The 13,437-nt window shown below is 39.7% G+C and overlaps 1 protein-coding gene across 3 annotated transcripts in view; it reads right to left on the bottom strand.

Moving 5' to 3' along the window:
- Positions 1–13,437, bottom strand: part of ICA1 (islet cell autoantigen 1, 69kDa) — a 156,837-nt gene that overhangs the window by 43,698 nt on the left and 99,702 nt on the right. For all 3 annotated transcript variants that reach the window (XM_011943075.1, XM_011943064.1, XM_011943069.1), the window contains exons 7-8: positions 4,407–4,532; positions 3,006–3,104 (exon numbers count right to left, since the gene is read on the bottom strand). In XM_011943075.1, the coding sequence (XP_011798465.1) occupies positions 3,006–3,104; positions 4,407–4,532 (225 nt within the window). The remainder of the gene's footprint in view (positions 1–3,005; positions 3,105–4,406; positions 4,533–13,437) is intronic.

The raw sequence follows: 13,437 nt of genomic DNA, 5'->3' as shown, positions 1-13,437 counted from the left end.
AATCAATATAATTATATTAGGCTTGGGCAAAAAAGCAATATTTGTTGTCACATAAAACATTACAACAAAATATCACAACAGTCACTTGGATATTTTTCAATTCATCTTTATAATAAAATTATTTTGTAAAAGAATTATAACTCTATTTTCTACAGAAAGGTTCAGTAGAAGCAAAACTTTGTACTTCTTGGGGCATGAGTTACATCTCTGTAATTCTGTAGCAAAAAACTTGTCCCTCCAAACAGGATGTACCGAGTGTTTAACACATTAATTATCATCCTTCATCAAGCATAAAACTAACAGTCAGGAAATACAGCTGCAATGGCACAATTACCAACACACTCAGAATACACCCTGAAGCAAAGAAAACAAATGGCTTGCTTTTCATTAACAGAGCTTGGTAACCCTCTTTAAAGACAATGTTTTCTTTCCAGTCAGAGTCCCAAAAGGCATTTCAGGGGTTATTTGCTTAGGTAAATCCACGGAATAAATTAATCGTGGAAATATTTACTTAAATTTCAAAATGGCCATTATCAACATACAGTGCCATTCAGAATAAAATTATATATATCACCATCCCAAAGCAGAATAAAATTATATATATCACCATCCCAAAGCAGAATAAAATTATATATATTAAAAGATGACTTGAAAAAATACAAATCTTATAAACACAGGACATGTATTAAAAATACTGGTGCAAGAGGGTTGAGAAGTCACACAATATCCTATCCTTGTATTTTACTGTGATACATAAAGTATTAATGGTTTCTATCTTCATGTTTTGTGGCATACAAAACAATATGCAATGTACTTATATCGATGTAATAGTGAGTTGTGTCATAACAGGATTCCATTATATCATATTTGAGTACACATGAAGAAAAATATTAGGTTGGTGTAAAAGTAATTGTGGTTTTTGCCACTAAAAGTAATAGAAAGACCTGTAATTACTTTTGCACCAACCTAATAATTATCTATCAGCTTGAGATTCTAATGTAATATGTCATCATTGAAAGCCTAGATGAATAACATTCTAGAGAGGTAACAAAAGAACAAAAGTACAGTTTATTTGGTTGGTTTCTGAACATTTATTCTTAATATTACCATAACATCATCATTATACCTTAACAGATACATTATTACTCCCACTAAGATTATATTACAATTAAACCATGAACTATTACTTAAACCATAATTTAAGGAAGGTTCTGGGGATGTAAAAGCTAACAGTCATCTGCCCAAAATATTTGTAAGTATGTCCTGAACCATTGCTGTCAAACTTTCACTAAATTATCTGCCCAGAATGCTCTAGCATAATCAGCTTGATCCTCTCTGCAGGATAAATGTCGTAGCAAAAATTAAGGAGCCATATTTTCCTCAGCACAGGAGGCCAGGGATACACATATGGGTTCTTCCATGCTTGTGGCACAACTTCAATATCATGAATTCACATTGTACTTTATATGCAACTAACTCATGCCTGAAGTTCTTCTGAATTCTATCTGGGGTAGGCATCATTTCATCTTGGTGTATGTAATGTACAGTTGTCTTGTAAAAGACAGATAACCTTTGAAATGATATATAAAAGAAAACCCGATTCACATTCATGCCCTCAACCCTAAAAGCCTCTGCCTCATCAAAGAGTAAAATCCATGGGATTTCACTCAGGCCTGTATAAGAATTGTGAATAGTGTGAGTTATACTTTTTAACCAGTCTGCCTTGGTCAGAATGCCTGCTTCTGAAGGTGCTGAAAACAGCAGTAAATCAGAGATGATGAAGCTCCTGCCAACACTGGTAACATTGCCAGTGTGAAGGGGAAGGCTGAGGGCACACTGTGTACAAAACATTTGGCTGGACAAAAGAGGATACATAAGAAATAAAAGGTCCTTCCCCTTTCCCTGAAGTGCTTATAGTTGACAGAGCAAAACAGTACACACTCTGAATGCATTCACCATGCAACATGTCAGCTAGTGCCAATCAATGGGCGTGCAGCCAGCTGGGAGGGGATAATGAGGAACAAATTCTTTGGCCAGGTGTCCTGTCTGCAGCACAAGGTGAGTGGACTTTCCTGGGTTCCTCTTGGAATCTTCATTTTAAGGGCCAAGGTCTTAAAGCATTTTTTGGTACTTGTATAGATGCAGTGACATTATACACATCTCAAAATCAAAAAAGTGATTTAAGGCAAAAAAAAAAGGAATTTTAATGTTTTGATGTCAAGCAAGGTGATGAAATGCATACAAATTGCTTGAACAATAAGGAGCAAGGCAAGTTCAAGGTGAACTTTAGCTAGTTCACGCCTCTTTTTTTCTTTCAAAGACATGACCTGGCAATGAAGTAACCACTGTTCTCTCATCATTCTTAAAATCCTTTTGGAACCAAAATCACTTCTTTGTCTCAATATGCATTCATCTTTTGTAACCAGGAGAGAGAAAAACAACTCTATGTGCAGATCCAATACTGAGAATCAGACACTGTGCATGTATCCCTTCTGAGCCCCAAAAGCATTGAGTTTAATACCGCTTTTTCAATTAGAAAATACTGCTGTAGTCTTACAGAAAAATTCAATTTTATGTTGGATGGTACTCTCAGAATAAAATGATACATTTCAGAAGTAAGGGAGGAAAGAAGGATACCTTCTAAAGTGAGGATATTTGAATATAATAATTAAAAGTAGTTTATGGGACTTGTACAATCTCCCCTTTGGCAATGTCAAACAAGTATTTTAAAGGAGCAGGACCAATCATTAGATTCAAGTTCACCACAATTCATCTCCCAGTAACATGTATCCTAATATTCAATGTGTGTTTTTGGATTGCAGTAGATTATCATTGTATTGAATCCTGATGCAGTAAAAAAAAAAAAAAGACTCTGCTTGGGGCACAGTTCTCTTTGGCATTCTGAGTCCTGGAATAATGACGCTTTCTGCAATGGACTTTGCTTGTGATACAAACAAAATTTTACTTTTCTCAAGATTTTCTAGTGGCCCCTCTAGCTTCCATACCTTTAAAGTAGTAAATTCATATGGTTGATAACCTTTGAAGCTCTCATGGATGGCTGCCATAGTGTGAGAAGTTTTCTCCCAAAAATGAAGCAGAGTGGTCTGCAAAGAAAGACAGTAAAGCTATTAATGTTTTGAAAGCCCAGTTCTAGTCCTGGGCCCCAGGGAAGTATGACTCTATGTAGCTTTGAAGATTCTTTAAAACATGATTCTAACTCATTCCGAAGTTTCCCATTATGCCCCCATTTACACTCTGTATTTCAGCCAAACTACGTGCCTCCCTCTTTCCCCGAATGCTGCCTCCCAGAACTCATCCTGCTCTCACCACCTGGGACCTTCTCCTTTCCATTCTCTTTTTCTCATCTGATCCATCCTCCTAAACCCAGGGTAAATAATTAACGATCTATTGTTGCCATTCTTCAGCTGATTCTATTTCTCCCTCTTTAAGCTTTCATTGGATTTCTTAGAACTTATTTCACTTAGCACAGCCTGCTCTGTCCTAGAGGTATAGAAAAATAGACTTCACTATCTCCACATTCTTCCTAAAGTTTGAGCTCTTTGAAGACAAGGAACCTGGTCTTATTTTTTAAATTTTTTTTGTTTTTGAGATGGAGTCTCTCTCTGTCACCCAGTGATCTCAGCTCACTTCACCTCCCAGGTTCAAGCAATTCTCCTGCCTCGGCCTCCCAAGCAGCTGAAACTACAGGCGCCTGCCACCAAGCCCGACTAATTTTTGTATTTTTTTAGTAGAGACGGGGTTTCACCATGTTGGCCAGGCTGGTCTCGAACTCCTGACCTCAAGTGATCCACCTGCCTCGGCCTCCCAAAGTGCTGGGATTACAGGCAAGAGCCACTGTGCCCAGCCATGGTCTTAACTGTTATATTTCCTACAACATCCAGCATTCTGCATCCTGCCCTCAGTTGGTGCTCAGTAGCGTTGCTGATGGACAGTGTTATCTGGAAGGAGCTCAGAGGCTAACAGGGGAAACAAAAACCCATGCATCGAATACTGACAACCTGATGAGAAAGATCTGCCACGAGATGGACAGACACAATGCTAAGTGAGTTCAGAGGAGGCTTACTGGAAGAGGTGACATTCTGTCTGGTACATTAAAAAGAATGGAATTTGGAAAGGCATGGATGGAGGAGAAAGGCACTCCAGGTAGAAGGGACCCCATAAGTAAATGTAGAGAAGTGGGAAATTATAGTACATACAGAGAATCGCTACTATTTGGTTTGATTAAACTGTAGGATGCTAGAAGGCAGAGATGTGGGAAGTGAAATTATGGAAAGGCATTCAGAACTTCACAATGGCCAAAGCATACTTTTAGCTCAAACACCATTTTTATGTTACTTAAACCTCGTGCCATCCTTGGTTCATTGCAACAAACATCACTTTGTTACCTGGTATGTTGCTAGCATGTGAGACAAGAGATTGCATCTGCTTGCTCCAAGAAGATCCACTTTTTGACACACATCCATCTTCAATTTGTCAAAGTTTTTTTTTGCAAGGCGCACTTGTGTTTGTACCTATGAAAATAAAGAGGAATTTCTGAATCACTCTAACCCTTAAGTAGGTAAAATTTGCAGGTGAGATGAGACCAACAGCAGGCCTTTTCTCTTTCACATATGAAAACACTTTTGAAAATTCCAGACAAATGGGAAGATGTTACAACATCCATTCTTTACCTCCAAAGGAGCCAAATGAGAGTACTGCACATCATGATTTTATAGCATACTTGCCATCCTAATTCTATTTTTCTTAGTCTAATGTTAAAATTCCTTTCTTCTCAAGGCATTCACAAACTGACCATGGTTGGGAGAAGACTGGAGACAAGCAGGGTGGTGAGGAAATCATCTTTGCTCCATTGTTTTCCTACAGTCTTTGGAAGCTGAGTTCCTGTATACCCTTCACTCAGCTTCCCCTAATGTTAACATCTTACAGAACATGCTACATTAGTTAAAACAAAGAAATTTACATTGATACAATTCTATTTACTAACCAACAGACTTTATTTGGATTTCACCAGTTTTCCCACTAATGTGCTTTTTCTGTTCTAGGATCCAATCTAAGATTCCATAGGAGGGAATTTTGACACAGCCTAAAAAAACTTTCCCATGGATGAAACTTTTTACTACTGAGTAATGTGTACTAGCAATCCTCAATTGATCCTTGAACCATACAGGAATTCAGGGATGGAGTGAAGGTCAGGGAAACATTCAGAAACATCTATTTTACACATTATTTCATAACAAAATAGAAAGTTTTACAATTTGATACAGCTGCATTGAAAATTGTGAAGTTGAGGCCAGGAACGGTGGCTCAAGCCTGTAATTTCAACACTTTAGGAGGCTGAGGCGGGTGGATCACTTGATCTCAGGAGTTTGAGATCAGCCTGGGCAAAATGGTGAAACCCCATCTCTACAACAACAGCAAAGGCGTGGGGGTTCATGCCTATAGTCCCAGCTAGTAGGGAGGTTAAGGTGGGAGGATAACTCGAGCGTGGGAGGTGGAGGCTGCAGTCAGCCAAGATTGTGCCACTGCACTCCAGCCTGGGAGAGAGTGAGAGCCTGTCTCAAAAAACACAAACAAATCAACATACAACAACAACAAAACCAAAAAACAAAACATATATGAAGTTAAAATTCCACCTTCCTTCAATCTAAAGTGTGAACACACAATAGTTTGGCTAGAGAAAACCAGTCAATTTTTCAAAAACCACCTTATTGAGGTATGATTGACATATAAAAAGCTGTATATATTCAGTGTATTCAGTGTGATGAGTTCAAATATTAATTTATCTCAGATCATTATAAAGTTATAGATACTAGATAGGTTACTGAGAGTTGGAAGTAATACTGATGTATTAACAATAACTCTTTCGTCATAGGATACCAGGAGGGCATGGACAGTGTTACCTTGTTCATCATTATATTGCCTAGCAACCTGGTGCAAAGCAGGTACTGAATACATATCTGTTGGCTGAATAAAGACATTTTTCAGGCCATTGCAAAAGATGAGGTATTTGCGTGCATTTTAAAATATAACCTTTAAAGTAGTTTAAGAAGTGATGACTTTATTTTCTAATAAAAATAAATACATAGATCATTTTATATAAAATACATTTTCTACCACCAATATGAACATATTTGCAATGTATAAAATTATAGGATGTTATATAATAATACTAAATCTAACAGTGAATACAATTTACTTATCACATGCCAGCGTCATTCTATTTTGGCTGCTGTTATTACTGTCTCTTACTGATGAGGATTAAGAGGCTTCATCAAGGCAAGTTACTCACGGGCAGGGCTGGCATTCTAAATTAGCCGGCCTGACTCTGAAGCCGTGCTATTCTGCCTCCCAAGCAACTTACACTACTCACTGGAAAATCAAGAAGCTCAGAATGATGATTGTACCCAGAAATATAAGTTTTCCCTGAAGGATTCTATGGAATTGGGAAATAATGAGGCAGTACATTGACCACCACACTGATAGAAATAATTAATATTCTGTATGAATAGAATCTTGTGTCTATAGCTATGTCAAACCCATACTAAGAATTCTTCTGTATTCTTGGTCTACAGATCTGGGAAGATCAAAGAACAGTAGCCACCCAGTTCCTTTCAAACTGACCATACCATGAGCTGGACGATTCTCCACTGTAGAGCAAAGAGCCAGTAGTTTAAATTCCTTGGGAGCTCTGACTATAAAAAGAGTCTAGGATGAGTAAGTGTTAGAGATTTCCTACCTCCCTTTGAGAGGAATAGGAAAGCAGAGAAAAGAAAACCTGATTTCTGGAGGGGAGAAGTAGGGGAGTCTGGAGGGGAAGATGTTCACTGTAGATCCCTGTGTTGGTCATCAGTTGCTCTGGCCAGGAAGGCCGCCTCAACTGGGGTCCTGAAAGGCATCTGTCTTCAGCCTTTTCCTTCGAAGGGGAAGAAAATACACATGGGAGTGGGAGCTTTCAAGTATGCATTCATTCAACACATATTTACTGAGTGCCTGTTATGAATCAGGACCAGTGCTAGGAACTAGGGTGTCTGTAAAGCTGTAAAGGAATGAGGCACATAACAGGGAGTCAACAAATATTTATAAATGAATGCACACAGCATAAAGACCCCCTCATCTCTTAAGGAGGACAGACAAGTTAGCCACTATATTATAATAGAATGGGTAAATTATAAACATTGAACTAAGAGGAACAGAGAGACAGCACAGACAAGGAAATGATAAATGCTGGTGGTGGAACAGAGTGGGGGTAGGGTTGTAGGATGATGGCATTAAAGCCGTAACTAATGGCCTCCCTGTATTCCCATTCTTTGCCCCGTAACTCTGTAGTGTCCTCCTACTCTGACTCTGAGCTTGGCCATGTGACTTGCATTGGTCAATGGGATGTTAACAAATGTAATGAAACTGCAAGCTTGATAAAACAATGCTAGCCTGTTTCCACTTTCTCTCTTGCTTCTTTGAGATGGCCATCAGAATATGCCTGGGCTGACAAGTTGGAGGGGGGCAAGAAACATATGCATGCAAGAGACATGAGGAGAACAGACCAGTTGTCCCAGCAGATCAGTTTTTGACCAGCTGACTCCGAGACATGTGAGGGAGCCCAGCCATTATCTTCGGAGGCTCTCTCTGTCCACAGCTGACCGCAGACACAAGTGAGCCCACAAAGACGAGAATGGCCCCGCTTACCATAGCCTTGTGTGCAGTGAGAAATGCTTATTGTTTTAAGCCATTGAGTGTTGTGGTTGCTTATCCACAGCATTACTGTAGTGACAGACAACTGATACAAACTGTAAGGAAACAGATAATAAAGGCTTCTGAAATGATGTGATATATGAGGTGGGTCTTAGGCATGACTAGGAGGTACAAAGTAAATATAAGGTATCCATAAGGCTGGCCTATTTATATGGAATCTCTAGATTTTCTAATGAAATGCAAATTAACTTTTTCTGCAGGGGTGGGAATTTTGCTTTTTCCTTTACATTAATATAATCAGTTACTCACAGATTCTCTTGTATCTTAGGAGAAAACTCAATTCACTTGCTTATAACACAAAGCTCATGAATTAGTGTAGTTTGAAACGTGCCCTAATTTAATTTTGTTTGAATTTTGTAAGGTAATTTTAGAAACCTAGAAGACAACTACAACACTTGACCCAATGATTCTGAAAGGCCATATGCTTTGTATGTCAACAATGATTATTAAAATACTTAATGCACTGCTGAGTTTCCAAATGCTGAGCCCTTTCCCTGCCAAACAAGGAGGATGCTACACTGTTGGGCGTTTTGAATACAGCAAAGTTCATTTAATATTTTGTGTTCCTTGTATGCTCTAGAAAACACATTTCTAGCCTGAAGCCTGAGGTTAAAACACCAAGGACATAGCCAAGCATAGGCCACTACCAAGAGTCTAATTTCATACGCCTCCAGATGCACGGAAGTGACAAATGTTTTGAATATTATTTTTCTCAACCCTGGATAAAATATATTCTATTACATAAATATCTTGAGGAGCTCCTGTGATTTTCAAGGCCCTTTAAAATTTTCTTCACTCAAATAAATGTACCCTTTATTTCTTAGTTTTATTTCTGTTACCCCATCTCTCTTCTCTTATTCTCCAAGTTGTAGGAAATGGCCATTTATTTATTTATTTGGAGATGGAGTCTTGCTCTGTCACCCAGGCTGGAGTGCAGTGGTGCGATCCTGGCTCACTGCAACTGCTGCTTCCTGGGTTCAAGTAATTCTCCTGCCTCGGACTCCCTAGTAGCTGGGATTACAGGCCTACACCACCATGCCTGGCTAATTTTTGTATTTTTAGTAGAGATGGGGTTTCACCATGTTGGCCAGGCTGGTCTTGAACTCGTGACCCCAGAAAATCCACCCGCCTCAGCCTCCCAAAGTGCTGGGATTACAGGCATGAACCACCGCGCCTGGTCTAATGGCCATGTATTTTAGCGCCTCCTTAGTCTGGGTTCTTTCTTCCTCAGGCCACAGCAATTTGGTTTACCAGAGAAAGGAGCAATGACTTGACTGGCAAAACAAGAGGGCACTTCTCCGTACTTATTCCTTCTAGCCTGAAATTCTAACTCTTAGCCCCAACTTGAACAATGCATGGTGAAGCCAAAGCTATTCGTCATTTCAGTTCAATCTGGCTTTTCCATCCAGGGGTAAGGTCTTTATTATTCTACAACCAGTAATATGAGAGTAGTTTTGCATTTTTCTAAGAGTTTTATTAACCTTACAAAATAAAACAACAATTCTACTCTTATTTTTGTATCTTCTTATAGGAGATAGCTCTGCCCTTAGATCCGTTCATTCAGCAAATACTTACTTAGTATCTTCTATATGCTGGTAGCAGTAGGCACAAATGGAATTGATAGTCCAGTGGGTATTTTTCAGATCAGCAAAGGTGTAACTATGAACTGAGTGAGGTGCTCAGAAGGAAAGTCACATAGTCCCTCAAGAATGATTGACCAAGGAACCTGACCCAGAGGATGTCCTCTGAGGACATGGTGCTCAACCTCCACTCTGAAAGACTAGCATGATTAACTGTGCAAGCAGGGAGAGAAGTCCAGTGGAGGGAGAAGTGTGTGCAAAGGTTGTGGGGTGGAGGACAATACGGCAGGTCCTAGAGCTGAGAGTAGGTCAGTGTAGCTGGGTTGCTCAGAACAAGCAGGAAGGTGGGATGAGATGAGGCAGAGAGGTGAGTTGGGGCACATCCTGGAGCAGCGCCTTGTTGGTATGCTCAGGATTTTAATTTTTATCCTGGAATAGCAGAAAAACACTGGAGGCTTTTAAGCAAGGAAGAGAGAGGATCCTATTTTCAGTTTGAAAGATTACTCACTGCAGTGGGAGATGGACTGAAGGAGAGAGCTGAAGGTAGATAAGAATAGATCTGGGCCGGGTGCAGTGGCTCATGCCTGTAATGTGCACTTTGGGAGGCCGAAGTGGTTCGATCACCTGAGGTCAGGAATTTGAGACCAGATCTGGCCAACATGGTGAAACCCCGTCTCTACTAAAAATACAAAAATGTGCCAGGTGTGGTGGTGTATGCCTGTAATCCCAGCTATCCGGGAGGCTAAGGCAAGAGAATCGCTAGAACCTGGGAGGCGGAGGTAGTAGTGAACTGACATCGTGGCACTGCACTCCAGCCTGGGCGACCGAGCAAGACTCTTTCCCCTCCCACAAAAAAAAGAATAGATCTGGAGTCAAGAGGAAAGATGTCAGCAGTTTAGATTTGGATAGTGATGCTGGATATGGAAAATACTGCTCTAATCCAAGAGACACTTAAGAGGCAAAGCAGGCCCTGGTGAAGGGTTGAATGCTGGGGTGTGGAGGATGACTTCTTTGTATCTGACTACCCCGGGCTTAATGTTATCGTCTAGCTTGCCTTTTCCACCAGCCAGTTCTACTCACATCAACTACTCATGGACACCTCAGCCCAGGTGTTCAAGACCAGCCTGGGCAACATGGCAAAACCCTATCTCTACAAAATATACAAAAATTAGCCAGGCTGGTGGCACCTGCCTGTAGTCCTAGCTACTCAGGGAGCTGAGGTGGGAGGATTGCCTGAGCCCAGGAGGTCGAGACTGCAGTGAGCTGTGATCATACCACTGTACTCCAGAAGCAGCTTGGGTGACAGTAAGACCCTGTCTCAAAAACAAGCAAACAAACAAACAAAAACCCCAAAACAGATATTTATTTGACTTCACTAGAAGAGGATCTTTTCATTCGAGTCTGATGACCAAGACCTCTCGAGGGCCAAATAACCAAGAATTTTGCTGAATTCCTTTAATTAACACTTCCTTTAATTAACAATTTATGTTACCTCATTTATCATATATGCATCCACTCATGGGAGAAGCAATTTTCATATTTTATTATGCAAAGAAGTATGTGTAAGTGAATGTGTGTGCACCACACATGTTGTGGGCAGCCAACAGTAGACTTCAGGATCTATTTTTGGTCTCCCCTCAACGATATCCTAACCTCATTGAAAAAATGTTTCTTCTCAGCATTCCCCTTGAAAACCAGAACAAGGATGCCCTCTCTCACTGCTCCTATTCAACATAATATCGGGAGTCCTAGCTTTAAGCCATCAGGCAAGAAAAGAAAGAAAAGGCACCCAAATAGGAAGAGGGGAAGTCAAACTATCCCTGTTTGTAGATAATAATACTCTATACCCAGAAAACCCCATCATCTCTGCCCAAAGCTTCTTGATCTGATAAACAACTTCAGCAAAGTTTTAAAATACAAAATCAATTACAGAAAAAAATAATCAGCATTTATATACACCGACAACAACCAAGCTGAAAGCCAGATCAAGAATGCAATCCCATTCACAACAGCCACAAAAGGAATAAAACACTTAGGAATGCAACTATCCAGGAAGGTGAAAAATTTCTACAATGAGAACTACAAAACACTGCCCAATGAAATCAGAGATGACACAAACAGATGGAAAAATATTCCATGCTCATGGATAGGAAGAATCAATATTGTTAAAATGTCCATAACTGCCCAAAGCAATCACAGGTTCAATGCTATTCCTGTAAAACTACCAATGACATTCGTTACAGAAGTAGAAGGATCTATTTTTAAATTTCATATAGAACCAAAAAAGAAGCCTAAATAGCCAAGGTAGTCCTAAGCAAAACGAACAAACCAGTAGGTATCACATGACCTGACCTCAAACTATACTACAAGGCTAGAGTGACCAAAACAGCATATTGGTGTTATTAATTACCAATAAAAGGTAATTATTAATAATGACCTATCATAAAAGGAAGCTTCAATTTACTTGTTAGGGCTAGATTTCTCTGTGGGCCTATATGCACATAAGGCAAAAGCATGGTACAGGTACAAAAACAGACACATAGATCAATGGAGCAGAATAGAGAGCCCAGAAATAATGCCACACCCCTACAACCATGTGATCGTCTGCAAAGTCGACAAAAACAAGTAATGGAGAAAGGATTCCCTATTCAATAAATGGTGCTGGGATAACTGGCTAGCCATATGCAGAAGATTGAAACTGGACTCCTTCCTTACACCATACAAAGAAATCAACTCAAGATGAATTAAAGACTTAAATGAAAAAACTAAAACTATAAAAACTTTGAAAGATAAGCTGGGAAAAATCATTCTGGACATAGGACCTGGCAAAGATTTCATGATGAAAATGCCAAAAGCAATTGTAACAAAAACAAAAATTAGCAAATGGGACCAAAGTAAACTAAAGAGCTTCTGGACAGCAAAAGAAACTATCAACAGAGTAAACAGACAACGTACAGAATGGAAGAAAATATTTGCAAACTATGCATCTGGCAAAGGTCTAATATCCAGAATCTATAAGTAACAAATACATTTACAAGCAAAAAACTAACCACCTGATTGAAAAACAGGCCCAAAACATAAACAACACTGTTCAAAAGAAGACACGGCCAAAAAGCATATGAAAAAATGCTCATCAGTAATCATTAGAGAAATGAAATCAAAACTACAATGAGATACATCTCACACTAGTCAGAATAGCTATTAAAAAGTCAAAACATGACAGATGCTGGTGAGGCTGCAGAGAAAAGGAACGTGTATATACTGTTGATGGGAATGTAAATTAGTCAGCCTTTGTGAACAGCAGTTTGGTGAGTTCTCAAAGAACTTAAAATGGAATTACCATTTGACCCAACAATCCCATTATTGAGTATATATCCAAAGGAATGTAAATCATTCTACCATAAAGACATATGCACACATGTGTTCATCACAGTACTATTCATAATAGCAAAGACATGGAATCAACCTAAATACCCATCACTGGTAGAGTGGATAAAGAAAATGTGGCACATATGCACCATGGCATACTACACAGCCATCAAAAGGAATGAGATCATGTCCTTTGCAGCAACGTGGATGGAGATGGAGGTCATTATCCAAAGTGAACTAACACAGGAACAGAAAAACAAATACCTCATGTTCTCACTTAGAGTGGAAGCTAAATATTGAGTACATATGGACACAAAGAAGGGAACAACAGACACCAGGGCCTACTTGAGGGTAGGTGGAGGGCGGGAAGAGGGTGAGGATAAAAAAACTGCCTATCAGCTACTATGCTTATTTCCGGGTGACAAAATAATCTGTACACCAAAATCTCCTGGCATGCAATTTACCTAAATAACAAACCTGCACCTGTACCCCTGAACCTAAAATAAATGTTTAAAAAAAAGCATTATTAAACAAACAAAATGCCGGGCGTGGTGGCTCACGCCTGTAATCCCAGCACTTTAGGAGGCCAAGGCAGGTGGATCATGAGGTCAGGAGATTGAGACCATCCTGGCTAACACAGTGAAACCCCGTCTCTACTAAAAATACAAAAAATTAGTCGGGCGTGGTGGCAGGTGCCTGTAGTCCCACCTACTCAGGA

Source organism: Colobus angolensis, unplaced genomic scaffold (assembly GCF_000951035.1).
Source record: "Colobus angolensis palliatus isolate OR3802 unplaced genomic scaffold, Cang.pa_1.0 Scaffold104, whole genome shotgun sequence".
In the NCBI taxonomy this organism is placed as follows: domain Eukaryota; kingdom Metazoa; phylum Chordata; class Mammalia; order Primates; family Cercopithecidae; genus Colobus; species Colobus angolensis.
The sequence above is the reverse complement of the archived record's forward strand: the minus strand, read 5'-3'. Positions and strand labels throughout refer to the sequence as shown.